A 26,116-nucleotide genomic window follows, 5' to 3' on the forward strand; every position below is an offset into this window, starting at 1 on the left:
TTTTCTGTATTTCTGTAATTTAATACAGAGAATAATTCTGATACCACTTGCTACCTATCAAAATTAACAGAAAAATTTCTGTATTTCTGTAAAGAAAAACACAGAGAATTAATTCTGATCCTATTTGCTATCTATCAAATAAACAGAAACATTTATGTATTTCTGTACAAAAAAAAAACCAGAGAATTAATTCTGATCCTACTGCTACCTATCAAAATAAGCAGAAAACTTTCTGTATTTCTGTAAAAAAAATACAGAGAATAATGAGAATAATTCTGATACCACTTGCTACCTATCAAAATAAACAGAAAAATTTCTGTAAAAAAAAAATACAGAGAAATAATTCTGAACCTACTTGCTACCTATCAAAATAAACAGAATTTTTTCTGTGTTTCTGTAGAAAAAATACAGAGAATTAATTCTGACCCTACTTGGTATCCAGCAAAATAAACAGAAAATTTTCTGTATTTCTGTAAAAAAATACAGAGAATTAATTCTGATACCACTTGCTACCTATCAAAATAAACAGAAACATTTTTGTATTTCTGTAAAAAATACAGAGAATAATTCAGATCCTATTTGCTACCTATCAAAATAAACAGAATTTTTTCTGTATTTCTGTAAAAAAAATTAGAGAGAATTATTTCTGATCCTACTTGCTATCTATTAAAATAAACAGAATTTTTTTGTATTTCTGTAAAAAAAATACAGATAATTAATTCTGATACCACTTGCTACCTATCAATATAAACAGAAAAATTTCTGTATTTCTGTAAAAAAAAAATACAGATAATTAATTCTGATACCACTTGCTACCTATGAAAATAAACAGAAAAATTTCTGTATTTCTGTTAAAAAAAATACAGATATTAATTTTTGATAGCACTTGCTATCTATCCAAAAGGACAGAAAAATGTATGTATTTCTCTACTGAAAATACAAATATTTAATTTTGAATCACACAGCTCCATTACAAGTGATATAGGCCTCAAAGTGGATAAAGGCCGAGGGCCCTGAGGGGAGTGCTCGTTAAAAAAATATTTGCCAGTTACACAGCTCCATTGCAAGTTATAGACCTCAGAGACAGAGTAGAGGTAGAGGGCCACTAGGGCGAGGAGTAGAAGGAGATGCTGAAAGGCTGTGAACGTGCTCTTCCCATCAAGATTTCCGTGCAGCAGTTGACGACTAATCAGTACACTCTGCAGAGGGGGTGTTAAAGTCATTGCCAATCCAAGCCTTATTCATTTTAATAAAAGTGATTCGGTTGACATTTTCTGTGGAGAGCCGAATCCGTTTGTCACTCACTACGCCCCCAGCTGCACTGAACGCTCTTTCAGATAACACACTTGCTGCTGGGCAGGCAAGGATCTGAATGGCATGTTCTGCCAGCTCCGGCCACTGCTCAAGCTTGGATACCTAGTAGCCCAGTGGGTCCTGGCTTTGAAGGTTGCAGATGTCTCATGCAGAGCTCAGGTATTCCTGCACCCTGACTGAGTACCGCTGCTGAGTGTCATTGGCAATTGCTGCACGACTGGCAGCTTGCTTCTACTGAAAAAAAGCCTGCATAGTTAGGTTTAGACGACCTCTACTGCTGCTACCACCCATGCCGCTTAAAGCAGTTGTTTGGCTCCCATGGCTGGTGGAAATGCCATAGGGATCACTGCTGCTGCTGCTGCTGGCAGCTGGAAAGGCTGAGCACAAGTCCTTTACAAGCAATTCATGGTAGTGCTGCATTTTAGGTCCCTTGTATTGGGGCAAGATCAGTTGTTGTATCTCAGGCTTGTAACGTGGATCCAGTAATGTAGCAATCCAATAGTCATCAGTCTTTGTTTTTATGTGTTCTATGTGTGGATCTTTGGCTAGGCACTCCTGCATGAATGCTGTCATGTGGCTCAAACTACCCACAGCTGAGGTAATTCTGGACCCACACTCCTGTGGGTCGAACAGCAGCACAGGGTCATCCTCCTCCTCCTCCGCCTGGTCTTGCCATCCACGGAAAATGCCGCCTTGTGTTTGGGTGGATGGATGCCATGTACCCTCAATATCGTTCTCTGCCCCTTCCTCCCCTTCTCCCATGCCTGCAATGTCCTCCTCATCCTCTTCCACCTCCTCCTCTTCCTGAATTGGTGGTGCACTATGCATAGTAGCCACGCATGTCTGAGATGATGTTTGCAGCGTCCACTCTGTGTCGTGTCCGAGATCCACCATCATCTGTTCCAGCAGGCATATGATGGGGATGGTGTCACTGACACAGGCCTGATCTCTGCTGATCATCCTGGTCACCTCTTCAAAAGGTGACAACACAGTGCACAAGTCCTCAATTTGCAGCCACTCTGCAGGGCTGAAAAAAGGTAGTGTGGGTATGCGTCTGAAACGAACAGACTCTGACACGTAATCCACCACCGCTTTCTGTTGGTAAGCCAGCCGCTGCAGCACGTAAAATGTGGAATTCCAACGTGTGGCCACATCACAAATTAACCGGTGCACTGGCAGGTTCAGATTTCGCTGTAAATCCATCAATCTGGCACTTGCTGTGTATGACCGGCGGAAATGCGCTGACAACTTTCTGGCCTCCAGCAACAGCGGCTGGAGGCCTGGGTAATTCCGAAGGAAGCACTGTACTATAAGGTTCATGATGTGAGCCAGGCAAGGTACGTGTGTGAGTTTCCCACAACGCAGGGCTGCCAGCAGATTGGCCCCATTGTCACACACGACCTTGCCTGGCTGAAGTCTGTTGGGAGTTAGCCATTTGTCCCCCTGCTCCCACAAGGCACTTAGAATGGCTGCGCCCATGTGGCTGAGGGAACCCAGGCTTCGCAACTTCAGGACTGCGTGGCAACGTCGGAATTGTGCACCGAAATAGCAAACTGCAGGTTGTTGCTGGTGGTGAACAGATGCTGCCGAATGGGAGGTGCTGGTGCTACGTCTCCACGGCAAAGTGTCCCTGGAGAAAGAGCTTGAGGCACAAGATTCAAAGGAGGAGGTGGAAGTGGAGGTTGAGGAGGAAATTGCATGGCGATGTGCTCTTAGCGGAGGTAGGTATCTAGGAAACATATCTTCCCACTCCATGCTTGCTCGACCAACTGTCGGTTGTCAGGTGCACCTTGTCAGAAACAGTGCTGCAGGGCCATGGAGTGCTGCTGGACCATGGACACATTGCTCTGGACGTGTTCATGCAAAGCAGAAACACATTTTTGTGCAAAGTACTGTCGCTTAGGCATAACGTACTGTGGGTTTGCGCAGAGGAATGCGTAACCCAACGCATTGGAGTCCACCAGACGTTAAGGGAGGAGCTCTAACGCAATCAGCTGTGCAATTGCCGCATTGATCAGCTTTGTTTTGGGGTCATTTGAGCCATATTTCCTCTTGCGCTTCATCATCTGGGGGATGGAAGGTTGGATGCTGCTAATGCTAACCACAGAAACGTTGGACGATGGGGTAGAAGTTGTGGGGGATGGCAATGATGCCTGGTCCTGACTGATAGCAACGCCACAAACAACAGCCGATTTGTGTTGGAGCTCCTGCTCACTGTTGGTGGAGCCTGAAAAAGGTAATGATCGGCTAAATGCCACACTCAAATTGCTGGCAGCAGCACGGGAAACTGTAGTGGCAGAAGGAGGAAAGGCAGCGGAGGAGGATCGAGCAGTTGGAGCTTGCTTCTTGGGCGGAGGTGGTCGCACAGAGCTCTGTGCTTTCATCAGTTGTTCCCGCCAGGTTACTGGGTGGTGGTTTTTTAAATGAGTGCTCATGCAACTTGTTCCAAGTTTGTTTGGGTTTTTGCCTCGTTTCAAGTGTTGAGCACACAGTTTACAGATGACCATAGTGTTGTCATCACTATGGACATTAAAAAATGCCCACACTGGCGAACATTTAACTGGGCAGAAAGGTGCTCTGGATTTGGTGCTCGTGGTGGCGATCCGCGGTTGTTGAGGCATAGCTGTGGTGACAGCTTCCGACGATTTACGTCTATGACTTGCCTCACTGGTAATTGAAGAATGCAGAGTGTGGGCAGCTTTTACCCTCTTCCTCCCTCTCCCCCTTTGAGGGCGCTCTGCAACCTCCTCCTCCTCTTCTTCCTTCTCCTCCTCCTCCTCCTCTTCTTCCTCCTCCTCCTCCTCCTTTTCTTCCTGCCTATGATGATCTCCTTGTTCGCCCCATGTCGGATCAAGGACATCATCATCATCATCATCAGATGAGACAGTTTCCCTATATGTGCCGAAAGGAAGCATATATATATAGGCCAATGGATTGCCTGTGTGGCATGCAGTGACAGACAGCCAATCGGCTTCCTGCCACAACAAACATGGAGGGGGGCATCCCTGCTCTAATTGGAGGGCTCTTTGCATCATGGGGGAGGTCCCTAGTTGTTTGAATGCATTGTGGGAGGGTCGAATTCGGGTATTCGAATCCAGCAAAATTCGGGTCGGGTCCACCCGAATTCGAACAGTCATATTCGGGTCGAACATTAGGATGACCTGAATTCGAACAACAACACTAACTAGAACCCCCTAGTATCTACAGTAGCTATCTGCTTGGACTAGGCATTCTCAAACTTTTCACCTCAGAGGAACCCTTTAATTGTCACCATGTCTCGTGGAACCCCAGCTAAAACCTATTCATTGGGAATCAGTGGGATAAATGCTGTTACATTATTCGAGACCTTAAAACATTATTCAAAATAATGTTCTGCCTACAGTGGTCGTGTGAATGCAATTCTAAAAATTCTGATGTAATGCTATTGGTTCTGCCAAAAGGCGTTAACTTAAGGTCTAGGCATGCATCAGTGAATGGGAGGTCAGTCATCCACAAACTCAAGATGCCCCTAGCAAATCCTAGGGTTCTTTGAAAGGCTATCTTAAACTATCAAAATTACCAGTTTTTTAGAGACAAAGGGGGTGCTGTTGGTGTTTAACTCTTTTTCTGTTCTTACATAAGTGTACATTTTGTTTTTAAACAATCACTTTCATGCTGACACAAGAAAATGCTGATTTAAATCATGTTTACAATTATGAACATAAAATACATTGTTTTATAGAAGTTGACAGAAGCAAATAATTTTCAAACATATTCACAGACAATACAATACACCCAGCTTATATAAAGGTGACCAGTCACCTAAAAGTGCCTCTCATTTTACAATTCACATTTCAGCATTAGAAAAGTTTTTTTATGATATACTCCAGAAATATATTTTATTTTTTAATTTATCCAATGCTGCTCACCTGTAATTCTAAATAATTCACTCAAGCTCTGAACTTGTCATGTTTTTTTAATAAGTTAACATATAACTATAACTGGTGCCCCATTGTGGGGTGTAACAGATAAATATCAGTAATATTACAAAGTTATAGTGACTGAATATTCTGCATTTGTCAAAGCTCAAACGTCTGGTAGAGTTTCTGGTAGATCTCCCCCAGGAGTTTAAATATGTGGCAGTGCAAAGCAAATGGCATCTTCCCATTCTTGTCCAGTGGGCACCATACTGAGCAGTGTTTGGTGTTCCAGCAGCATAAAAATTACTGCTTTTGACTAAAGGCATATCAACAGGAATGGTGATCACACATCAGGCGCAGAGAAAGTGATTAGGCTTATCTGCTTGGCATGTTTTCAATTCCCCGGGCAAAAATCTGGATGAGCTGATGATGTACCCTGCAAAAAAAATGAATAGTGTACATATGTGTACATATGTGTAAATATTTTGTTAAGTTCAGGGGTAAAAGAAAATTGGTTTTATTTAGCCACATATATACTACTGCATTGGAATTTTTTAGAATTACAAAATTTAGCCAGCAAGTAAATTACAATTGTTTTAAAAAAAAAACACTTGTGCACTCCCCAATGTTGAACAGAGCATTGCTAATGTTGGTGATGCTCTCTTTGATCATTACCCCATGAGTGCAGGGCACTGTGGTGATCATCCTTTTGAGTCACCATTCAATCCATAAGAAGGTTACCTTGTGGCAAAGTGAAATTTCTGTGCACTGGAGAGTAAAAAAAGCCTACAAATACAGTTAGTGTTTAAAAAGAAATAAAAAACATTAAAAAATCACCAAGTTTTAGAAAAATGTAAAACCTTTCAAAAAGATGCCCCAATCAAACCATGTTTGCCCATTTCTCGAGCCATTTTTATGTCTGTGTGTACTCTCTGTTGCACACAGTTTCTGTCACACAGGACTATGGGATAAATGCTGGCCAAAATGGTGATCACGGTGTATTTAAAGTATGCAAGTCTGGATTTATGTTTACTCACCTGATGCTGAGCTGAGCACAGTCCAAAATTTCTCCATCACAGTTCCATGTACTGGTGACTGTCTCCTCCCCACAGGGGCAGACAAACAGGCGTTTCTGACGACGAACTGTCTCCTCATCCTCAAGCTGTTCAGGGGTAAATCGCATGGCGTGAATCCGATGAACTTTCACATTAGGCAAAGCAAACTGTAAGAGAACAGTAAATCAAAAAATATTGTTAAAACAAAATTCAAGACAAACAGTTGACATTGAGAGCAATACTTGTATTTAATAAATATGTGTGCACTTTTTGTTAATTTTATGCTATGCCTGGTAATGGACTGTATCAATATTGTTACCTTTTCAGCTTTTGTATAAGACTCATTACAAGACTCATTTTGTGTTAGGTAGGGACTAGTTAATGTTGTTTCTTCACATTTTGCCTTTTCTAATTGATATTCACATCATATGCAGATATGATTTTTAGGGCAATCTCTATTACTTTTAATAGCAGCAGTTAGGCCCTACTTTGGCATAAATCTTTTTTTTTTTTTTTTTTTGTATTTTCAAAGACAACATTATGAAACACAGTGGGATCCTGATTGGCTGTACTGCTAAATATATAACTGAAATACATATACTGGAGCTTTTTCACCCACAAATTATTTGTATTTCTGATTAACACAGCTCTGATTAACACACACCACAGCCCTATCTATATTGGGAGGAGATCCGGTTTCTCTATGCTACAGATTTTGCCCCTTAGTATATTTTACAAGATGGTTTAAATTCTACAGACAATATCATTGTGCAGATACAATACGCTGGTTACAATAAATGGAATATGTTGCTTTGTCCACTTGGAAGCTAGCTTATCCCGTTCCGTGGGCATTTACCCTTTTGTGCTATCATGCTCCACTGATTTTCTCCCTGACCTTTTGAAAATGTATGATTCATCTAAGTACTGGTAAGCACCTTGCCTGTTCCCAGCATGCAGTGCTTGGGCCCTCAGTGACTAATTGGCAAACACTGTCACATGCTATAGGAGGGAGGATTAATATATCTGTGTAAGTTGACACAGACCAACATGAAGCTTATACAGAGACTAGAGACAGTTAGGTGATTCCTGTTCCTTAACACAATTTTTCTTACCTGATCCTTGCTATTTGTATGCCTGCTGAGATGCTTTAGAAACTGAAGAGTGCTGCACTTTTGTACCATTATCAGGTCAGCGGTACCATCTGCTAGGTGTGCAGTTGGTGAAAGACCATCGTGGCTCTTTGGACAGGCGCTGGACATGCCGGTGATGTTGAGTGCTACAAAGGACCCAGTAACTGATTTCCAGTTTTCCAAATTTGAGACATTATCTGTCAGAAATAATAATAAATTAATATATATTTTTCATAAATTTAAAAAATAAATAATTTTTTTTCAGCCAATCTTTCTTTAAAGAAACTTTAAAATTTCAGATCTGTTTTAAATTACTTTACTATTACTTAGTTCTTTTACCAGTCATTTTTAAGTTGCACCAGACCTAACATGTACCCTAACTCAGCTTAAAAAGTTTAAGCTTAGCTATGGTATAGGAAGACTTTGGAGAAGGTATTTGCTCCTATGAAGCACCCTAAAAATGCTTTGTTTGCTGGACGCTCTGGCATGAGAAAGTAAAATCCTGTCCCTACCACAACTATATACATATTAGTGTGTAAAAAAAGGAGATAGATCTTACAAGGTTCTTAAACATCTTGAACTCAGCACACCGTGTTGCAATTGCTTGTCTTGTGTGTATGTAATATTATTTTCTTCGAAGAGCAGACCGTACGGACATGTAGCAGAATTTTGAGTAGTGAACTTTCATTAAAAAAGGGTAATGATATAAGATGGGTAAAATAAAATATGAAATGCAAAGACTTTTGTGAGCTGAGTTCAACAGTGTTGTGTAAGATCTTTGTGAGATCTATTTTGTCTTTTTACACACATGGAAATTTTGTCCTGATGAAGATTTAGTTTAATGAGATTGACCAATATTGTTTTTTGATATCCCATGATGAGGAAGCTCTGCTTGCAAAACACGTTGAGAAATGAAAAATGAGACATTTTTTGATAACATCTATAATGATGCGAAAAAAGCTTGTAGAATTATTGGTATACAATGTCCTAAATTGTTGAAATAAAATGTTTTTATGTGATTTTATATCTAAATAAGCCCCTTTTTTCTGAACGTTTTTGTTCTTCAAAGACATTTTTACTGATAAAATTGTGAAAAAATTGTTTTTTTAATGTAAAATCACCGAAATCACTGGATCACCCTGGGAGGGGTCTCCTGCTCACCGAGCAGGCAGTTAATGGCTTAGATGTGGAGGGTGGAGAGGTTAGTCAATGTAGGGAGTTGGGTTAATGTAACTAGGGGAAGTCCTAGGAGCACCCAGAAAAGGAAGGCCAGCCCTGTGTTTGAGTACCCCAACATGTTTGCAAAGTTATGTAAAGATGTGCAGGTGGCAGACCCAGTGGTGGCAACTCTGGATGTTACTGCTACCCCTAACAGCCAGGAGAGCAGCACATGTAGTAGTGGTGGGGAGGGAAATGCAGGAAGGAAAAGACATTTAGTTGTCATGGGGGATTCTATGACCAGGAGGACGGATAGAATAGTTTTTCGCCCTGATCCCTTAAACCGAATGGTTTGCTGTCTCCTTGGTGCCAGGGTTCGGCATGTGGTGGACCGAGTGGACAAACTACTGGGAGGGCTGGACAGGACCCAGCTGTCTTGGTCCATGTTGGAACCAATGACAATATAGATGGAAAATGGAGGATCCTTAAAAATCAGTTTAGGGAGCTAGGTTTCAAGCTGAAGGAAAGGACCTCCAAGGCTATGTTTTCTGGAATATTGCCTGTGCCATGCGCAACACAGGAAAGGCAGCAAAACGCATGGCTTAAGTCCTGGTGTAGAAGGGAAGGGTTTGGGTTCATAGAGCACTGGGCTGACTTTTTATTGGGGTACAACCTGTATGCCAGAGATGGTTTGCACCTAAATGAAAGGGGGTCTGCTGTGCTAGGGGAAATATTTAGGGGAATGGTGGAGGGATATTTAAAGTAGGACAGAGGGGGATGGGACAGTCAAATAAGGTGGCAGAAAGGTTAGTCAGGGGTCAGACACTAGTGGAGGGTGGATTGGGGATAGTTGGGGGGAGGGTTATGAATAATTGTAGGGAGCTTCCCATGTTACAAACAAACATTGGATTGTGCAGTACTAATTGTACTAAAAAACAAAAGGATCTGGCAAAGAGCCATGGTAAAATCAGCAATGGTTTGAAGAGCCTTTTCAAGTCTGGCAAACAAGATAGGGGAGTTGGAAGCAATATTGAGTGAGGAGGATTTTGACTTAGTTGGTATTGCTGAATCCTGGCTTTGTTCTTCTCATGACTGGGCTGTCAATATTCCTGGGTATACTCTCTTTCATAAAGACAGAGTCAAATGAAAGGGTGGTGGTGTCTGTCTGTATGTGAGAAGTGATCTAAAAGTGAATGTGAAAGAAGAAATTCCAGATGGAACAAGCGATGAGGTTGAAGCATTATGGGTAAAGTTGAATAATACAGAAATAATTATTGGAGTCTGCTATAGGCCCCCCCAGTGCTAGTGAAGAAATAGAAAATCAACTACTAGCACAAATAGAAAAAGCAGAAAAAAAAAAAAGTATTGTTTTAATCATGGGAGATTTCAACTACCCTGACATTAACTGGAGTAATGGCACTACAATAACAGCAAAAGGGAGGAAATTTGTGAATTTAATACAAGATAATTTTATGGTAGAGTTTATAGAGCCCCAACTAGAAATGATACTCTGCTAGACCTAGTTCTTTCTACTAATGCAGAGCTTTTAACAAATGTGCAAATAAAAGAGAATCTGGGTAGCAGTGACCATAATATGATTTTTTATTTCATATACCGTATTTTTCGGACTATAAGACGCTCCGGCCTATAAGACGCACCCAATTTTGAGAAAAACCTAGAAAAAAAAGATTCTGAACAAAATACTAAAAAATCACTCTGTGTCAATGTATCGCCTTCTAATTACTCTGACACAGAGTGATCAGAAGGGGATACATTGACACAGAGTGATCAGAAGGGGATACATTGACACAGAGTGATTAGAAGGGGATACATTGACACAATATATCCCCTTCTGATCACCCTGTGCCAAAAAATCATACTCACCCGATACCGCGATCCCGCGATGCTGTGGGCTTCTTCTTCTCCTCCTCGCTCTCCTCCTGGCTGCAGCGCGTGTCTCCTCCTCCTCTGAGCGAGGAGAAGCCGACACGCATACCCCAGCGATCCCATAAGCAGGCTGATCCAGCCTGCTTACGGGATCGCGGGGGCACGGGTGTCGGCTTCTCCTGGCTCTCCTCCTGGCTGCAGCGCGTCTCCTCCTCCTCCTCTGAGCGAGGAGAAGCCGACACGCATACCCCAGCGATCCCGTAAGCAGGCTGGATCAGCCTGCTTATGGGATCGCTGGGGTATGCGTGTCGGCTTCTCCTCGCTCAGAGGAGGAGGAGACACGCGCTGCAGCCGGGAGGAGAGCCAGGAGAAGCCGGCACACGTGCCCTCGCGATCCGGTAAGCAGGCTGGATCAGCCTGCTTATGGGATCGCTGGGGTATGCGTGTCGGCTTCTCCTCGCTCAGAGGAGGAGGAGACACGCGCTGCAGCCGGGAGGAGAGCGAGGAGAAGAAGCACGCAGCATCGCGGGATCGCGGTATCGGATGAGTATGATTTTTTTTAATTATATTTAACATGTATTCGGTGTATAAGACGCACCCACTTTTCCCCCCCAGTTTTGGGGAAGAAAAAGTGCGTCTTATAGTCCGAAAAATACGGTAAACTGTAAACAGGAAGCAAAAACATGAAAGATAAAAACATTTAATTTTTAGAGAGAGCAAATTTTCCATTATTAAGGCCGGCTCTCTGTGACTTGGACTGGGAGACAATATTGTGCTCAAAGAACACAGAACAGAAATGGGAATGTTTCAAGTCTGTTCTACAAAAGCAAACTGAAAAATATATTCCAATGGGTAATAAGTTTAGGAGGCTAAAATTAAAACCTATGTGTCACAAATGACAGGGAGGGGAGGGTAACAGGAAGGTGTATAAACTACTAGCCCTCAAATACCTAAGGAAAAGGGAATGGTCACCCCTTGCAAAACCCTAATCCAGCCCTGACTCCTAACCATATGAGCATCCCCTGAAGGTAGGGATACTCATACCCAGGAACCTAGGCCCTGCTAGCCCTGCACAGCCCTAGCAGTAGGGTCTGGATTGAGACTGCTGGTCCCTTCCCCTATGAAGGACCCAGTGTCTCCCTGAGGCCTAGAAAACAACAAATACCTAAACAAAACACCAATACACCAAAAGAACAGCAACTTATCTTATAGGCAGAAATCAACAGGAACTCAGAATGGCAGTACACTCCAGCTATTCACACCCCAGTAGTGAATATTAACCGCACAGCATGAAGTGTGAGGCCAGACTAAATGGAAGAGCAGTAATGAGCCCCAGCTGCACCTGATACAAGGGGAGTGGTCATTACAAACAACAACACAGCAACAAGTAAAACCAAAGAGGCTGTCAGATAATCACACATGCAGCTAGTCTGACAGATCCTCAAACTTCTGTCACGGAAGGGACCGTGACACTATGTGACTGACAGCTGATGTTAAAAAAGCCATATAAAACAAGAAAAGGGCATTCCAAAATTATAATAATGAAGGATCACCTCCATCATTTGAAACCTATAAAGAATATAACAAAAGATGTAAATAGGAGATAAAATGTGCAAAACTTCAAACTGAAAGACAGATTGCGAAGGAAAGTAAGGCAAACCCCCAAAATATTTTCAATTATATTATTAGCAAAAAGATCAGATCTGAGCATGTAGGCCACTTAAAGGATGTCGCTGGGTTGGTAATTGGGGATAAAGACAAGGCAGATTTACTAAACACTTTTTTTTAGCTCTGTGTACACAAACAAAAATGGCAGAGCTCAAGTCCAAATTCATAATAGCTATGTCACTGCCTTAAATGAGTCACAATTGCTCAGAATTGATACGATAGAGAAACAGCTGGGAAAAATTAAGGTTGACAAAGCACCAGGACCTGATGGATTACATCCACGTGTCTTCATTATTTCTAATTTTTAGAGACTCTTTAGTCACTGGCAAGGTACCGATGGATTGGCGGAAGGCCAATGTGGTTCCTATCCTCAGAAAGGGAGCAAAGTCATTACCAGGTAACTACAGACCCATTGGTTTAACGTCCATAGTTGGAAATGTCTTAGGGAGTTTCATAAAGAACCACATAGAGGAGTTTCTGCTAGAAAATAATATTATAAGTGATAATCAGCATGGCTTCAAGAAAGACAGAAGTTGTCAAACAAATTTACTCTCTTTTTTTGAGGACGTAAGTAAACAGGTTGACAGTGGAATAGCAGTTGATATAGTGTACTTGGACACTAGCATTTGACACTGTATCCCACAGACGGGTAATATGCAAGTTAGGGTCAATAGGTTAGAAAAGTCAATCCGTAACTGGATAGAGAACTGGCTTAAAGATCGCATCCAGATAGTTGTAATTATTGATTCATACTCTGAATGGTCTAAGGTTTTTAGTGGTGTACCCCAGGGTTCAGTGTTGGAATTAAAAGTACCATTTCTGTGTTTGAAGATGACACCAAACTATGTAATGGAATTAAGTCCATACAGGATGTTTATAACCTACACTCTGACCTGGATGTACTGTTTGATTGGGCAGCCAGGTAGCAAATTACATTTAATATAGATAAATGTAAAATTTTGCACTTGGGAGCTAACAACATGTATGATTCATACTGCCTAGGGGAATTACATTTGGGGGAGTCAGAAATGGAAAAGGATCTGGGGGTTCTGGTAGATCATAGACTTAATAACAGCATGCAATGCCAAGCTGCAATATCTAAAGCTAGCAAAGTACTTTCTTGTATTAAAAGAGGAATAGACTGCAGAGATGGAGACATTATCCTGCCCTGTCTGGAATATGAAGTCCAGTTTTGGGCACCAGTTCACAAAAAGGACATTTGTTGAATTTGAGAGTGCAGAGAAGGGCAGGTAAATTATTAAAAGGAATGGCGGAGCTCAGCTTTGAGGAGAGATTAGCTGAACTGAATCTTTTCTCCCTTGAGAAGAGACGTTTAAGGGGGGATATGTTCATCCTGTATAAATCTATAAATGGTCAATATAGAGAACTCTCCTCCCCATTATTCACTTTGAGATCGTTACAAAGAACAGGAGGGCACTCTTTGCATCTGGAGGAAAAGAAGTTTAAGCTCCAGATAAGGAAGGGATTCTTCACTGTAAGGTCTGTGAAAATGTGGAATCAGCTCCCTCAGGAAGTAGTTTCAGCAACTAATATAGATTGCTTTAAGAAAAAGCTGGATGATTTTCTAGAAGCACAGAATATAACTGGGTATTAGGACTTTAAAATAAAAATAACAGTGACTGTTGATCTAGGGAACATCCGATTGCCTCATGGAATCAGGAAGGAATTTTTTTCCCTTGTTGAAGCAAATTGTACCAAGCTTTTTTTGCCTTCCTCTGTACTAGCTATGTCTTATAGGGTTTTATATCTGGGATATGTTTATTTCCCTAGTGGTTGAACTTGATGGTCTTTTTCCAACCTAACCTACTATGTCTCTTTGTAAATATGTAAAAATAAATAATGTTTTTATAACATAATAGAAGGTTACAACTCAAACAAAAATGTCCACTTCTCCATTTATAATTTTAGCATTAACGCTACCTTTTGGCTGAAAGCATTACCTATGAAAAATTCATACACATTATTTTATATTTTAACCTATAGTGAAAAAACATTTGGCTACACATGGAAAAACTCCCTTTTGGTGGGCAGAGAGATATATATAAGTTTTAGGATCTAAGATTTCTACTTCACAGTGTGACTGTGTTGCACTGATTAATTTGGATTGTTTGATTACCAAGCAATAAAATTAGTATAAAATATAATATATCAAATAAAACAATAGGGGGATCAGTAAAAAAAACTGTGGTTTTTATTTTAGCTATAGTTTCACTTAAAAAAAAAGTTTGGCTGTCTCTGGGCCTAAATAGTTCTCAGTCACTGACCAGGAACAAGCCTGCAGTATTTCAAAGCAAGATTAGAATTTCTAACATTTAGGTAACTATTACCAGTGGTCAGCAAAGACAGCCTAGGCATTTTTTGACACAGTTTTCCTTTAAAAAACAAATGCAGACATATATATTTTAATATAGTATGAGATTGAGTCTGCAAGTCTGTATAGGGTCAAAGAGAAAAATGAAAACCTACTGGGGAGATTTTCTTTGCATTCTGTTCCTGTGAATAAATGTCACTGGGACAAGAAAACACAGAGAACAATACCATCAGCAAGCGTTTAAACTCTTCTTCAATCTACTAATTAGGTGTTTTTTGTCCGTGTTACACAATTAAAAAAAAGATAATCATTTTAAACAGGGTCACAGACATTAGTAAATACCTAAAACAATATGTAGAATGTTTTGACTGGGCTTCACAGAAAAAATGCTATTGCAGAGAAAAAGTAGATGTGTCCCCCAATTGCAGACAATTAGATTTTAGCATTATTATTTTTTTTTCTAGATAAAAATAGAACTTTACAAGTGACATCTGGTTTATTTTGAGCTATAATTTATCTCACTGTATTTCTTTATAAGTTCAGTAATAAAGTTCCCATAGTACAATGACAAGAAAAAAATGATGTCTCACTTTCAGATGTACCTGCCAATCTTTCTGAAGACTCAGAACAGACAAGACACCTGTAAGGAGAAAAACAAAGGATAAACAATGATTCCTAATAATCCTTTAAAATTAAAATTCCTTAAAATTATTTTGCATAATTTCCTGTTATTGGAAACCTGGATAAAACATGTGCTCCCCTGTGCCAACACACCTAAACTGGCTGCTGTAGCATTTCATTTATTAGATATCTCAATACAAATATAAAATCCTATATTCATATCAGGAAAGATATTTTGGTTGGCTACTACTAGTTTCAGTTTTATTTTTTATTGTTCTCTGTTATTAAAAATAAGGATGTAGAGATGCTTGTATGAGCCATAGATAGAACTTCTATGATAATGTGTTAGCACCTTTAGAGATATTCACTCATGCACCCATCCATAAAGACATGTATAAAACCTCATATAATTGTGAAAGGAATTGAATTACCCTGTCCTGCAGCGAGTATTGTCTCTTGGACTGGAATCGCCTTTAGCCTCCAAGAATTCTACTGTTCCACGGTAGGAGCGGTTACTGAGAACCATTCTTAAACCTAAAAGGGAAGAATGTATACTGTTATGTCTGCAGAGATAAAATGCACAGTATAATTAACGGTAAAGTATTTATTGTCCGATTCTGCAAAGTCAAATATTCCAGCACCCACCCCAGCCTATGATTAAACAAGGAGCCACAGTGCAGAAATAGTAATTTCTCTGTTCTCTATTACTGTTAGCTGTCTAAATGGATAGCAATGTAATCCACTAGAACTCTGTACAAGCCAAAGTGCTGACCATTTTGCTGTGCAGTGGTTACAGGATGCTGACATTAAAACATATTGCAATACTCGTGTTAGAGTTACAAAAATTACACTGAATCATGCTAAAATAAATAGTGCAATATTATTTTTTTACTCTTCCCAGTGCTCCAATATAAAGTGGACAATATCAGAGAATTTCAGAGAAGCTACAGTATAGACAAAATCATCAGTTACACATGTGTTGTCATTACTAGCATTAACTAAGCTAATTTCCAGCTTTTGTTTTGTTTTTTGGTCCCTTATGTAGAGTATTGGTATTGCCTGTTGATCTTGCCCATAGATGTATAATTTTTCCAATTCTCATATTTACTCTGACAAATCCCATTCTATAGTGTTTTCACTCTGTGGACATTGTGGAATCTGTGGAGTTGTTTTAGATGCACATGTAGTTACAAATGGGCTCTAAAGGACAACAGTATCTTTGATATAATGGTGCCTTAAAGACTTTCCCTAATGCCTGAGTGCAGCTTACACATTATAACAATGAGCTTGATCCCTGTTCCAAGGAGTGAAAACCTAGCGCATCTTTGTATTCATTGCTCTGTTTGTAGCATCTACCTTCTACATACCACCAGTGCTTCTGGCTCTGTACTGCCACAGAGTGACTGTATATTATCTCTTAAGTGAAAGGGCAGTAAACCACAACATTCCATAGGTAATATAATCATTAAAATAAGGAATGGAAAGCCACTGGAAATATAAACATAATATATGTGTGGTGTCTGGAAGCTTTGAATGCGATTACATAAACTTCAAGTCTCACCTGCTAAGTCATATCTCATGGGCCCCACCCAGCGCATGCTCTCACTCTCCCTCAAAACATCCCCAAAGAAGCCATAGCCAGTCAGCGACACTGAATATCTCATGAGCTGTCCATCGTGATAGGAAGCGCAGACATCTATAGGCTGTGTGTCCCCTGTAAATAAACACAATGTTCCGAAAACTGAATGTGAGAGTTACTGAGGCTTGCAGGAGGTTGTTGCTATTGGCATGGCAATAATGTATAAATGTATTTATTGGATACAGTAGTACAGGAATACAAGTCCTGTTTTTGCCATCTGGGTCCTAGATTGGAAAAGCCCCCCCCCCCCTTATTTGTCCTGGTGACCATTATAATTCAGACAGAACATGAAGGAAAATATGTACAGTTGTCACCAGGACAAAAGATGAATTTAAATCTACATATAGTGATTTGTGTTCAGTGAAGGAAAATCACCCCAATGGGAAAAGTACAGAAAAACAAACTGACAGCATTTTTTTTAGAAATGGGGATATACCAGTACTCAAATATGTAAGCTTTTTTTATTAAAACTCAAAAATGTGTCTAAATTTCTGTTACAGGTCCATGACCAGATCTGCGTCTGTAATTCTCCTTAATTTATATATGTCTTCCCTATATTAGCACTATGTACATTTAATTTGCTAATATTAAGTAGGTATTTGGCATTTTGCACAAAAGAGTAGGGACTGGCTAGAAGTGGATCACTTTGGTGCAGTTTGTCAGCTTGAAAATTAATATATTCAAACCCAGTTTCTTTCTATTTATGCAAAGGTTTAAGCCATTCCCTACATTAAAAAAAGGAACACATGCATTTTAAATAGGCTATATAATCACAGACATTTAGTTACCTATAATAATATGCAAGGCTGATGTCACTGGGTCATTGATCCCCATTGTAGCAAAACACACACAGTCTGTGGAACCTGCAGGGGAGAAACAGAGAATTATTATATATATTATGTGTACTTACAATAAAGTCATCATAAATTTTTAATTGATCCACTTTTGAATTTATAAGTGATTTTAAGCTGCTTCTACTACAGATACATGAGTGGTGTGCCTTATGAGATAATTTTCATGTCACCATTACTGTATACCAGCCTTACGTGAGGCAGACACCCAACCATGAATGTCAAATCAACTATCCATGCAACTTATAAACCTTGTTCCATCTACAACTGGTAGAATAATGTCCCTGCACAATGTTGGTCTACATCTACCATTCAGCATTGTTTATATTCATGGGATCTAAATATAGATCCTATAAAAAAGCTAAATATAGCCTCATGGCCTATTACAAATATACCTAGGGACAGACTCTGCCATTATAGTTATTGTTCTTACCTGCAGGTATAATTCCAATGCGCAGGCTGCACGGTATCAGTTTTGCATCCTCCTTGTCCTCACAAATACCATTGTCACTTTGGGTACGACTCACCAGACCATGAAGCAATTCACTAAACATTCCATCCCCACCAACACACACAACCCTATATAAACACAATGTTACACATGTTGGCATTTTCTGTTTCAATTCCTTTATTAGTTTTCATTTTAATCATACAAATTATTAAGCCAATATAAAATGTTTCATAAATCGTTCAAATTCCAACAGATTATATCACAGGTCACAGAGTTTTTTTTCTTTTCTTTCCTTTTTTGGATGGAATCACTAAATAGAGGAAGTGTTTGTATAAATATGTTGTAATGGAGGGAAAGGTATTAATCCTTTTTTCTCCTCTTAATAATAAATTAACTACATGTTTGTTTTGGGTGAGATAAAAGGTAATTAGGTGGATAATTTTTCAGGTAAGTGTTAGTAGATAATTTTGTCACTGAGGAATATATGTGGGGGGGGGGGGGGGGTGCGGGGAAGCCGTCGACAATACAAAGATGAACCATTTAGGATTATACTGTGTAATGAGATACTAATTCTAATAAAAGATAGAGATTAAGCAGTAACTAGAATTGAGAAATGTTAGAAGTCAAGATAGACATATATATTTAAAGAAATTTGAAGATTCCCTCCATTACAACTTGCACAAGTTCTCAAGGTAGTGTTATCTGACAAGATCATGCCTCTTCATGATTTATTGAAGATGGTGAAGAAACAGGAGGCAGACATTCTGTTTAGTATCCCTAAGAAAGCAAAGAGTGCCCTCAAAAAGGATGTATCCCAGGGCTCTATTAAAGTAAAACAAGCTGTACCACAGCGCTTCAAACATTCAGTGGGTAGTCCAGCAGGGCCACCTAGGGATTACAGAAAATGTTTCAGGTGTGGCTCACTGGAACTCAAGTCACACTTATTTACGGCTCCTTTTATGAAAAATATCTGAGCAGCGTACCCCTTCAGTCTACAGGACAGATGGAGCTGTGGGGCTTGAAATCTGAGTCTTATCCTGTTGATGGAAGGATACAGGTGATTGTGACTGTCCCTAGCTTACAGGATAGGGGTGTTACTTAAATGGAAATCATGGCCTTGGTTTGTCCAGACACTGGAGAGGTTTGTGCAGTACCCATGATATTGGGTACAAACTGCCAGGCAGTACATGGTGCTTTTCAGACGTTTCATGAAGGAGATAAAGCTGTTTCCTCTGGTCAAGGTGAAATGCCTTCAGACCTTAAAGAGCTCTGCGATGTCCTATCGATTAGCTATCAGCATGGTGTGGTGTACCACATCGGTGAACACCCAGTGGAGATTCCACCAGGGGGAAAAAAGAGTCTTGAGGGTAGCTTCCAGCATTGCTCCTGAACTGCTTGGGGACGGGAGTTAAATCCTCATGGAAAACCCTGAGGAAATAACAACCAAAGAAGGATGGATGGTGATCCCTGAGAGAAAGGATTGGAGATCCAGAGTAGAATTATCCACAGTTGTGACTGTGAGAAATTGTTCCACCCATTCTGTTGTGATTGGTCCTTACCAGGATGTGGCAAACTGCTATCCAGTTTTTATGCCACCCATATGTTGAAGTGTATGCCACCCATATGTTGAAGTGTACAGAATACAGAGACACACCATCTTCCCTCAAGTTTGATTTGAGTGATCCTAACTTGCCAAAGACCTGGAACAAGAATTTGACAGAGCGGCTGTCTGATTTGCTAGAAGTTTTCTCTACAGATGAAATAGATGTGGGCTGTGCTAAGAGTCTGAACACACTTTTCGACTTACAGATGCTACTCCTTTCCAAGAGAGACCCTGGAGGGTAGCACCAAAGGATGCTGACGAACTACGACAGAAGTTACACCAGATGAAATCCCAGGCAATTATAATTGACAGTAAAAGTCCTTATGCCTCTCCCATTGTGGTAGTAAGAAAAAAATGTGGATCAATCCGCCTATGTATAGATTACCGTACCCTGAATCGCAGAACTATACCAGACCAATATACCTTGTCTAGAATTGAGGAGGCTCTTGAGGCCCTGAATAGAAACTGTTGGTTCACTGTGTTGGATTTATGGTCAGGGTACCATCATGTTCCCATGGCACATGAAGACCAAGAGAAGACAGCCTTCATATGTCCTTTGGGCTTCTATCAATTTACTCGCATGCCACAAGGAATAAGTGGTGCCCCCGCCACTTTCCAAAGGTTGATGGAGAAAGTTCTGGGTGATCTTGTGCCCAGGAAATGTTTGGTGTACCTTGATGACATCATTGTTTTTAGGGCTACATTGGAAGAGCACGAGGAATGGCTCATTAGAGTACTACAACGCCTACAAGAAGAAGATCTGAAGCTATAAGGGGAATTCCGATCCTTTCCGAGACTCTCTGTTGCTTCTATCCTGAATCCACTTAAGACAGACGGAAAGGGAAAGTATCTATCTTTAGGGAAGATAGACTTTAAACTGTGGACTTTTTTGGGAAGTCCCCAGAATTAAATAGACTACTGGCCAAGTCTAAATGGAGGAATTCTTTAGGGAAGAATTTAAAAGAGGAATTCTTTAGGGAAGAATTTAACTATTGTCTGCACCCTGGTTTCTCTTGTCAGCCAATTTCTGACGGTTCTTATCTGTCGCTTTCTTATGCTCTCTTTTATGTTATGATGTTATGAAGCATTAAGTAATTTCATTTTGTGCTGAAGGTAAGCAGCAAATGATACTGTGAAAGCTGTGCTAACTTTATTGTGTGTGTGACCTGGAGAATCGTAAGATGCCCCACCACTCTGGCGAGGGGAAACCCGCTAACCCAGAAACTGGTGAACGCAAGTGACGGTTTTAAGGGATAATACTAACAGGCAGTTGAGCATAGACATAAGTCCTCTGTACCCAGTTGACAGGAATTGTCGGAGCCTTTACGGTTCAGTACAGCCAGTCCTGGGAAGAGTTCAGCTCTGCCTCCGTCTCAGTTAAGTTACAAGAAATGGGTGCAATACAAGGAAAGGTCTCTCCACCCCCTCCGTATGTAGGAGAAACATGTAAGGATTATGTAGCTCGTGTCTGTGGCACAGACTATTATTTAGTTACTCCCTGGGTGGATAATATGACAGGATGGACAGAGGGGATGAAGAGTGTAAATCCATTCCCATATAGTGGTCCAAGAGAGAATGCCGAGCCCTCTGTGGGAATTAATAGGATACTTACAAGATCTTATAAAACTACTCCTCTCTTGATCCAACATCCATACAATCACCAGTTAATGTTCACACACCGTTTCAGGATCATTCCAAATTGTCCTGTGAATTTATTAGGGAGAGATTTGTTTGTTCTATTGAGGTTGCAGTTGGGGATTGGTAAGACGGGACACCTACATGTCACATCGTCAGTCATGCCCATCCATGTACCAAACGGTAATTGTTTTTTATATTTGGAATGCCAACCACAGGATTCGCTATTTGATCCGGTTCCTCCTGAGGGGCAAATACTGACCAAGATGTTGGTCTAATTTCTTGTACACCATATAAGGCAATGCTTAAGCCCGGAACTGCACCTGTTTATATTAAACAATACCCACTTTCCCCAGAAAAAGAAAAGGGAATTGAGCCTATGTTGATGGAATTTCTAGGGGCAGGGTTTATTGAGGAAATTATCTCCCCCTATAATACACCTATCAACCCAGTGAGAAAGACTGACAATACCTTTAGGTTTGTCCAGGATCTTAGAGCAGTAAATGCTCAGATCATACCCATAGCCCCTGTGGTTCCAGATGTGCCATCTCTGCTATTAGCTATTCCTGCCCATGCAGAGTTTTTCTCTGTTATTGATTTAAAGAATGCATTTTTTTCTGTCCCAGTTGACAAGGAGACACGGCCACTCTTTGCCTTCACATTTAAATATTGCCAGTATACTTGGTGTAGAATGCCTCAGGGTTATGTAGATTCCCCAGTAGTCTACTCCATTGTCCTCCAGGCTACACTGCGCCCTTGGACTGCCCCTCATGGTTCTGTCCTTCTACAATATGTGGACGATCTCCTCATATGTAGTTCTACTCGGGAGGCCTGCCAGGCAGACTGTGTTAGCTTATTACTGTGGTTATGTGAATGTGGACACAAAGTTTCAAGGAAGAAACTACAATGGTGTACGGAAAGTGTTGATTATTTGGACTTTGTTCTCAGTAAAGGTGAGAGGAAAATCAGCCATGTCAGAATTACTGCTGTACTGGGTCTGCCCTGCCCACAAACCAAGAAAGACATGTTAACCTTTCTTGGCATGATTGGTTACTGCCGCCAAAGGATAGCTGATTGTTCCTACTATGATAATTTTCTGAGACAAGCCACTAAGACTGATATGCCTGATTTCATTAAATAGTCTGATGAAATGTTACAAGCTTTTAGTCATTTGAAATGTGCAATGGTTTCAAGTCCTGGTCTGGGCCTACCCGACTATGGCGTGATGTTTCACTTATTTGCCAGGGACAATTGTAAAACCATGGCGGGAGTTCTAGCGCAGGAACATGGAGGCAAATTCCGCCCTGTTGCTTTTTTTTCAAAGGTGGTTCCCGTACAGGTTCAGGGCATGCCTGCGTGTCTCAGGAGTTTGGCAGCCTGTGCCATGGTCGCTGAGATGGCCACGCCTATCACCCTAGGTCATCCTACCACTCTGCATACCTCACACAATGTCCAGGCCCTACTTAAAAACATACATACACAACATATATCAGCACAAAGACTGAGTGGATATGAAGTTTTGTTGCTATCTAACCCCCAACTTCATAATAAATACTGAGCACCCACATTCGGTCCAATGGCTATATTAAATGCCCTACTTGGATATAAGGGAGAGCAGGATGATTTGCCTCCTCCCCACGAATGTACTGAACTCATACATGAACACACCTCACCTAGACCTGACTTACAGTCCACACCCATTGAAGAAGCACCTGATACTTTTGTCCCCCTTGGGGTCCAAAGGCCCCCGTGATAGAAAAAGGGGATCTAGAAGTAGTACAGGCAGAATATGTGAGGAAACTTGTAGAAACTTCAAGATCAAGTTGAAAAAGATGTTGCTCGTGCCTCTCCTTTCTCTTCACAGGAACCTACGCATCCTTTCCAACCAGGAGACGTGGTGATAGTCCAGCGCCTGGCAAAAGGACAAAAACAGACCGAGTTCCCGTTTGGACCACCGACCCGAGTGGTAGCAGTCACCAGAACAGCGATTCTCACAGAAGAGGCTCCAATCTGGATTTACGCTAGCAGAGTGAAAAGGGTCCCTGAGGCTTCTTCTCCGGCGTCGAACGAAGACAAAGAGGGTGAAGCAGGTGTGAAATCCCTGAACAAAGAGGGGAACTCAGAAGAAGTCTCCCTGAAAAGTGCCTTGCCACAGGCTGAAGCTGATGACCCCACAGTATTCTGGGAGATTTGTTTGTCTGTTGATAATTATTAATCTTTGTGTTTTTTTGCCAATCTGGCTTAATACTACTTGTATTTATCATCCAGAGATGAGTTTCTTATGTGCACCGAATAATCTGTCAGTATCTAAAAGAGCTCAGGAGCAAGATCCCTTTGCTCCCGGCCCCTTTTATTCTGAAAAGAATAGTATAGTCAGGATGACAAATGCCCTAAATGTTAGCTCATTGTGCCTTAAAGACTTACAGAGCCCACGGGACCCTATAAAAACATGTGTTATTACTGTGCCTACACCAGATGAATCCCTCCTTGAAGTCTGGTTTAATGGCTAAAAATACACAATCTCTTATTCCCTTGTATGAATTCTGTGGGGAATGTCAGAAATTAGGAAATAACAGGGATAATATTAGAATAATTACTATTAATGTTACTGCAGCAGAGATCTGTTTTACCTTATTCCCAGGATATGACCTTATATTGTGATATTAGAGACATAAAAAGAGGATTACCTAAGAATAGTGTATATGAATATATTAACGACACCTGTAAAAAGAATTGTAGGTTTGCTACCTCCGTGAATAATTCCATGAGTTGTAATAAGACAATTGTGACTCCCAGTTTTATCAATAATAAAATGCTCCCTAAGGGATGGTTTTTGTCATGTGGTAACAGCACTTACAACTATATTCCTGCCAATGTTTTTGGAGGTCCCTGTGCATTATCCAGGCTGACTTTGGCCCTTCCCAGTCGACCCCCTATCAGGGGAGCTTACAGATCGGTTACCATGACTTTATCAGAAAACTGTGACTCTACTCTACGCCTTCTCAGCCGTGCAGAATATACAAGTTTGGGGGCCTCTATATTGGGAGTGCCTGGACTGGCTATATATAATACTCGTACTATAAATTCTCTTGCATGTGACTTGGCTAAATCTCTGAATCATACTTCTACCACCTTATCAAACATGCTTTTAGATCTAAAAGGATTAAGAGGAGCAGTGCTAGAAACTAGATTTGCTGTGGATTATTTGTTACTTAAACATAATGTAGGGTGTCAAGATTTTAAAGGAATGTGTTGCTTTAATTTATATCTGAGCATTTCAGATCAATCCAGTCCCATATTCAAGCGTTACATGAAATTGCCAATAATATCAAGAAGGATGTTGGTTCATCCTCCTGGCGGGACTGGTTATTGAGCTGGCTGCCAGATTTGAGTTGGTTAAGAACATTATTTATCAGTATTGTAATTACAATTGCTTCCTTGAATATTTTATGTTGTTGTATCCAATGTATCCCTTCTCTCATACAGATATTCTGCGCAATGTATCCAAAACCCACAGATCCTGGACAAAAATATGCTACTTACCTATGATAGTAAGAAGATAAGTCATATTCATGACTTAAGAGGGGATTGAAGGGTTAAAAAGAACACGTTATAATATTTGTATGAATAACAGGATGCTGAACATCTGTTACACTAGAGGAAAAATGTGCCTGCATCAGCTTTTACTAGATAAGGAGTTGTTTTTGCTTACTCAGCATAACTGCATATGTAAACTACGCCTATGTCTTACTGTATCCTGTATATATAAAAAAAGTTTTGTCTTAATAAAGATTAGAGAATATTCCTAAGACCATATTGTGTGTGTGTGTTATTGGGATATCTCTCCAGACGTCTGTCTCTGTGGGTGAGGGAGAAGTCAGGCTGTATTCGAGGAACTAGAAGTAGAAGCAGTTCCTTTCATATCCAACTATCATTTTACCCTAAAGTATAAACCAGGTCCAAAGAACATTGAGGCGGATGCTCTATCTAGACGCCCATGTCTAACTCCTAACGCAGAAGACAGTGAATGGGAGGAAGTCCCTAGTACTGGTGTGGGAGCCTTGTGTGCTTTGGAAGCACTTGTTGAAGATCAGATAGCTTTCTCTGAGATAAGGTTCATAGATTCGATAGGAAGTGGGCCAGAGGCAGTGCTTGATATATTTGCCTATCCTGCTGCACTGGGATCATTCAAGAAAAGTTCTATATCTGCACAACAGATGATCAAGAGTCAAAGGGCTGATCCTATAATTGGACCTCTGCATGGGGCAGTAAGTGCCAATGATCCAGGAATGTTGAAAAAGCCTTTACCTACTGACTGTGGACCACTCCTGAGAGATTGTGAGAAGTTTAAAACAGACAAGGGTCTCCTCTATCGTGTGGTTCTGTATCATTACTTTCCTGGAAACGTCAACTGGTTCTCCCCTTTTGTTTTTGGAAGATGGTTTTCCGAAGTCTACATGATCATCATGGTCACCTTGGTCCTGAGAAGACTTATGGCTTGGTGCAAGATCCATTCTACTGGCCCAGGATGAGAAAAACCGTGGCAAGTCTTTGCAGATGCTGCATCAGATGCTTACAGAGGAAAGCACTGCAAACTAGAGCTGCTCCAATGGGGTCCCATGGATTAAGTCTGCATAGATTTTCTTTGCATTGACAATGATTCAAGAGGAATTTGAAATGTACTGGTGGTGACTGACCACTTTACTTGATATGCCCAAGCCTTTCCTACTAAGGATCAAAAGGCAGTTACAGTTGCAAAACTACTCTGGGAAAAGTACCGTATTTTTCGGACCATAAGACGCACTTTTTTTCCCCCTAAAGTGGGGGGAAAATCAGGGTGCGTCTTATGGTCCGAATGCATATTTTTTTACTT

At 40.7% G+C, this 26,116-nt stretch overlaps 1 protein-coding gene across 4 annotated transcripts in view; it reads right to left on the reverse strand.

Annotated features, from left to right (window-relative positions):
* Positions 1-4,107: 4,107 nt before the first annotated feature.
* Positions 4,108-26,116, reverse strand: part of LOC140343725 (ceramide kinase-like) — a 52,155-nt gene continuing 30,146 nt past the window's right edge. For 2 of the 4 annotated variants that reach the window (XM_072430590.1, XM_072430587.1), the window contains exons 6-13: positions 17,988-18,133; positions 17,492-17,566; positions 16,626-16,778; positions 15,496-15,598; positions 15,034-15,083; positions 7,381-7,595; positions 6,251-6,435; positions 4,109-5,649 (exon numbers count right to left, since the gene is read on the reverse strand). In XM_072430590.1, the coding sequence (XP_072286691.1) occupies positions 5,589-5,649; positions 6,251-6,435; positions 7,381-7,595; positions 15,034-15,083; positions 15,496-15,598; positions 16,626-16,778; positions 17,492-17,566; positions 17,988-18,133 (988 nt within the window). In that variant the 3' untranslated portion in view covers positions 4,109-5,588. Of the gene's footprint in view, positions 5,650-6,250; positions 6,436-7,380; positions 7,596-15,033; positions 15,084-15,495; positions 15,599-16,625; positions 16,779-17,491; positions 17,567-17,987; positions 18,134-26,116 lie in introns of all 4 variants that reach the window. The other 2 variants (XM_072430588.1, XM_072430589.1) reach the window with 2 other exon arrangements.

Source organism: Pyxicephalus adspersus, chromosome Z, assembly GCF_032062135.1.
Source record: "Pyxicephalus adspersus chromosome Z, UCB_Pads_2.0, whole genome shotgun sequence".
NCBI lineage: Eukaryota > Metazoa > Chordata > Amphibia > Anura > Pyxicephalidae > Pyxicephalus > Pyxicephalus adspersus.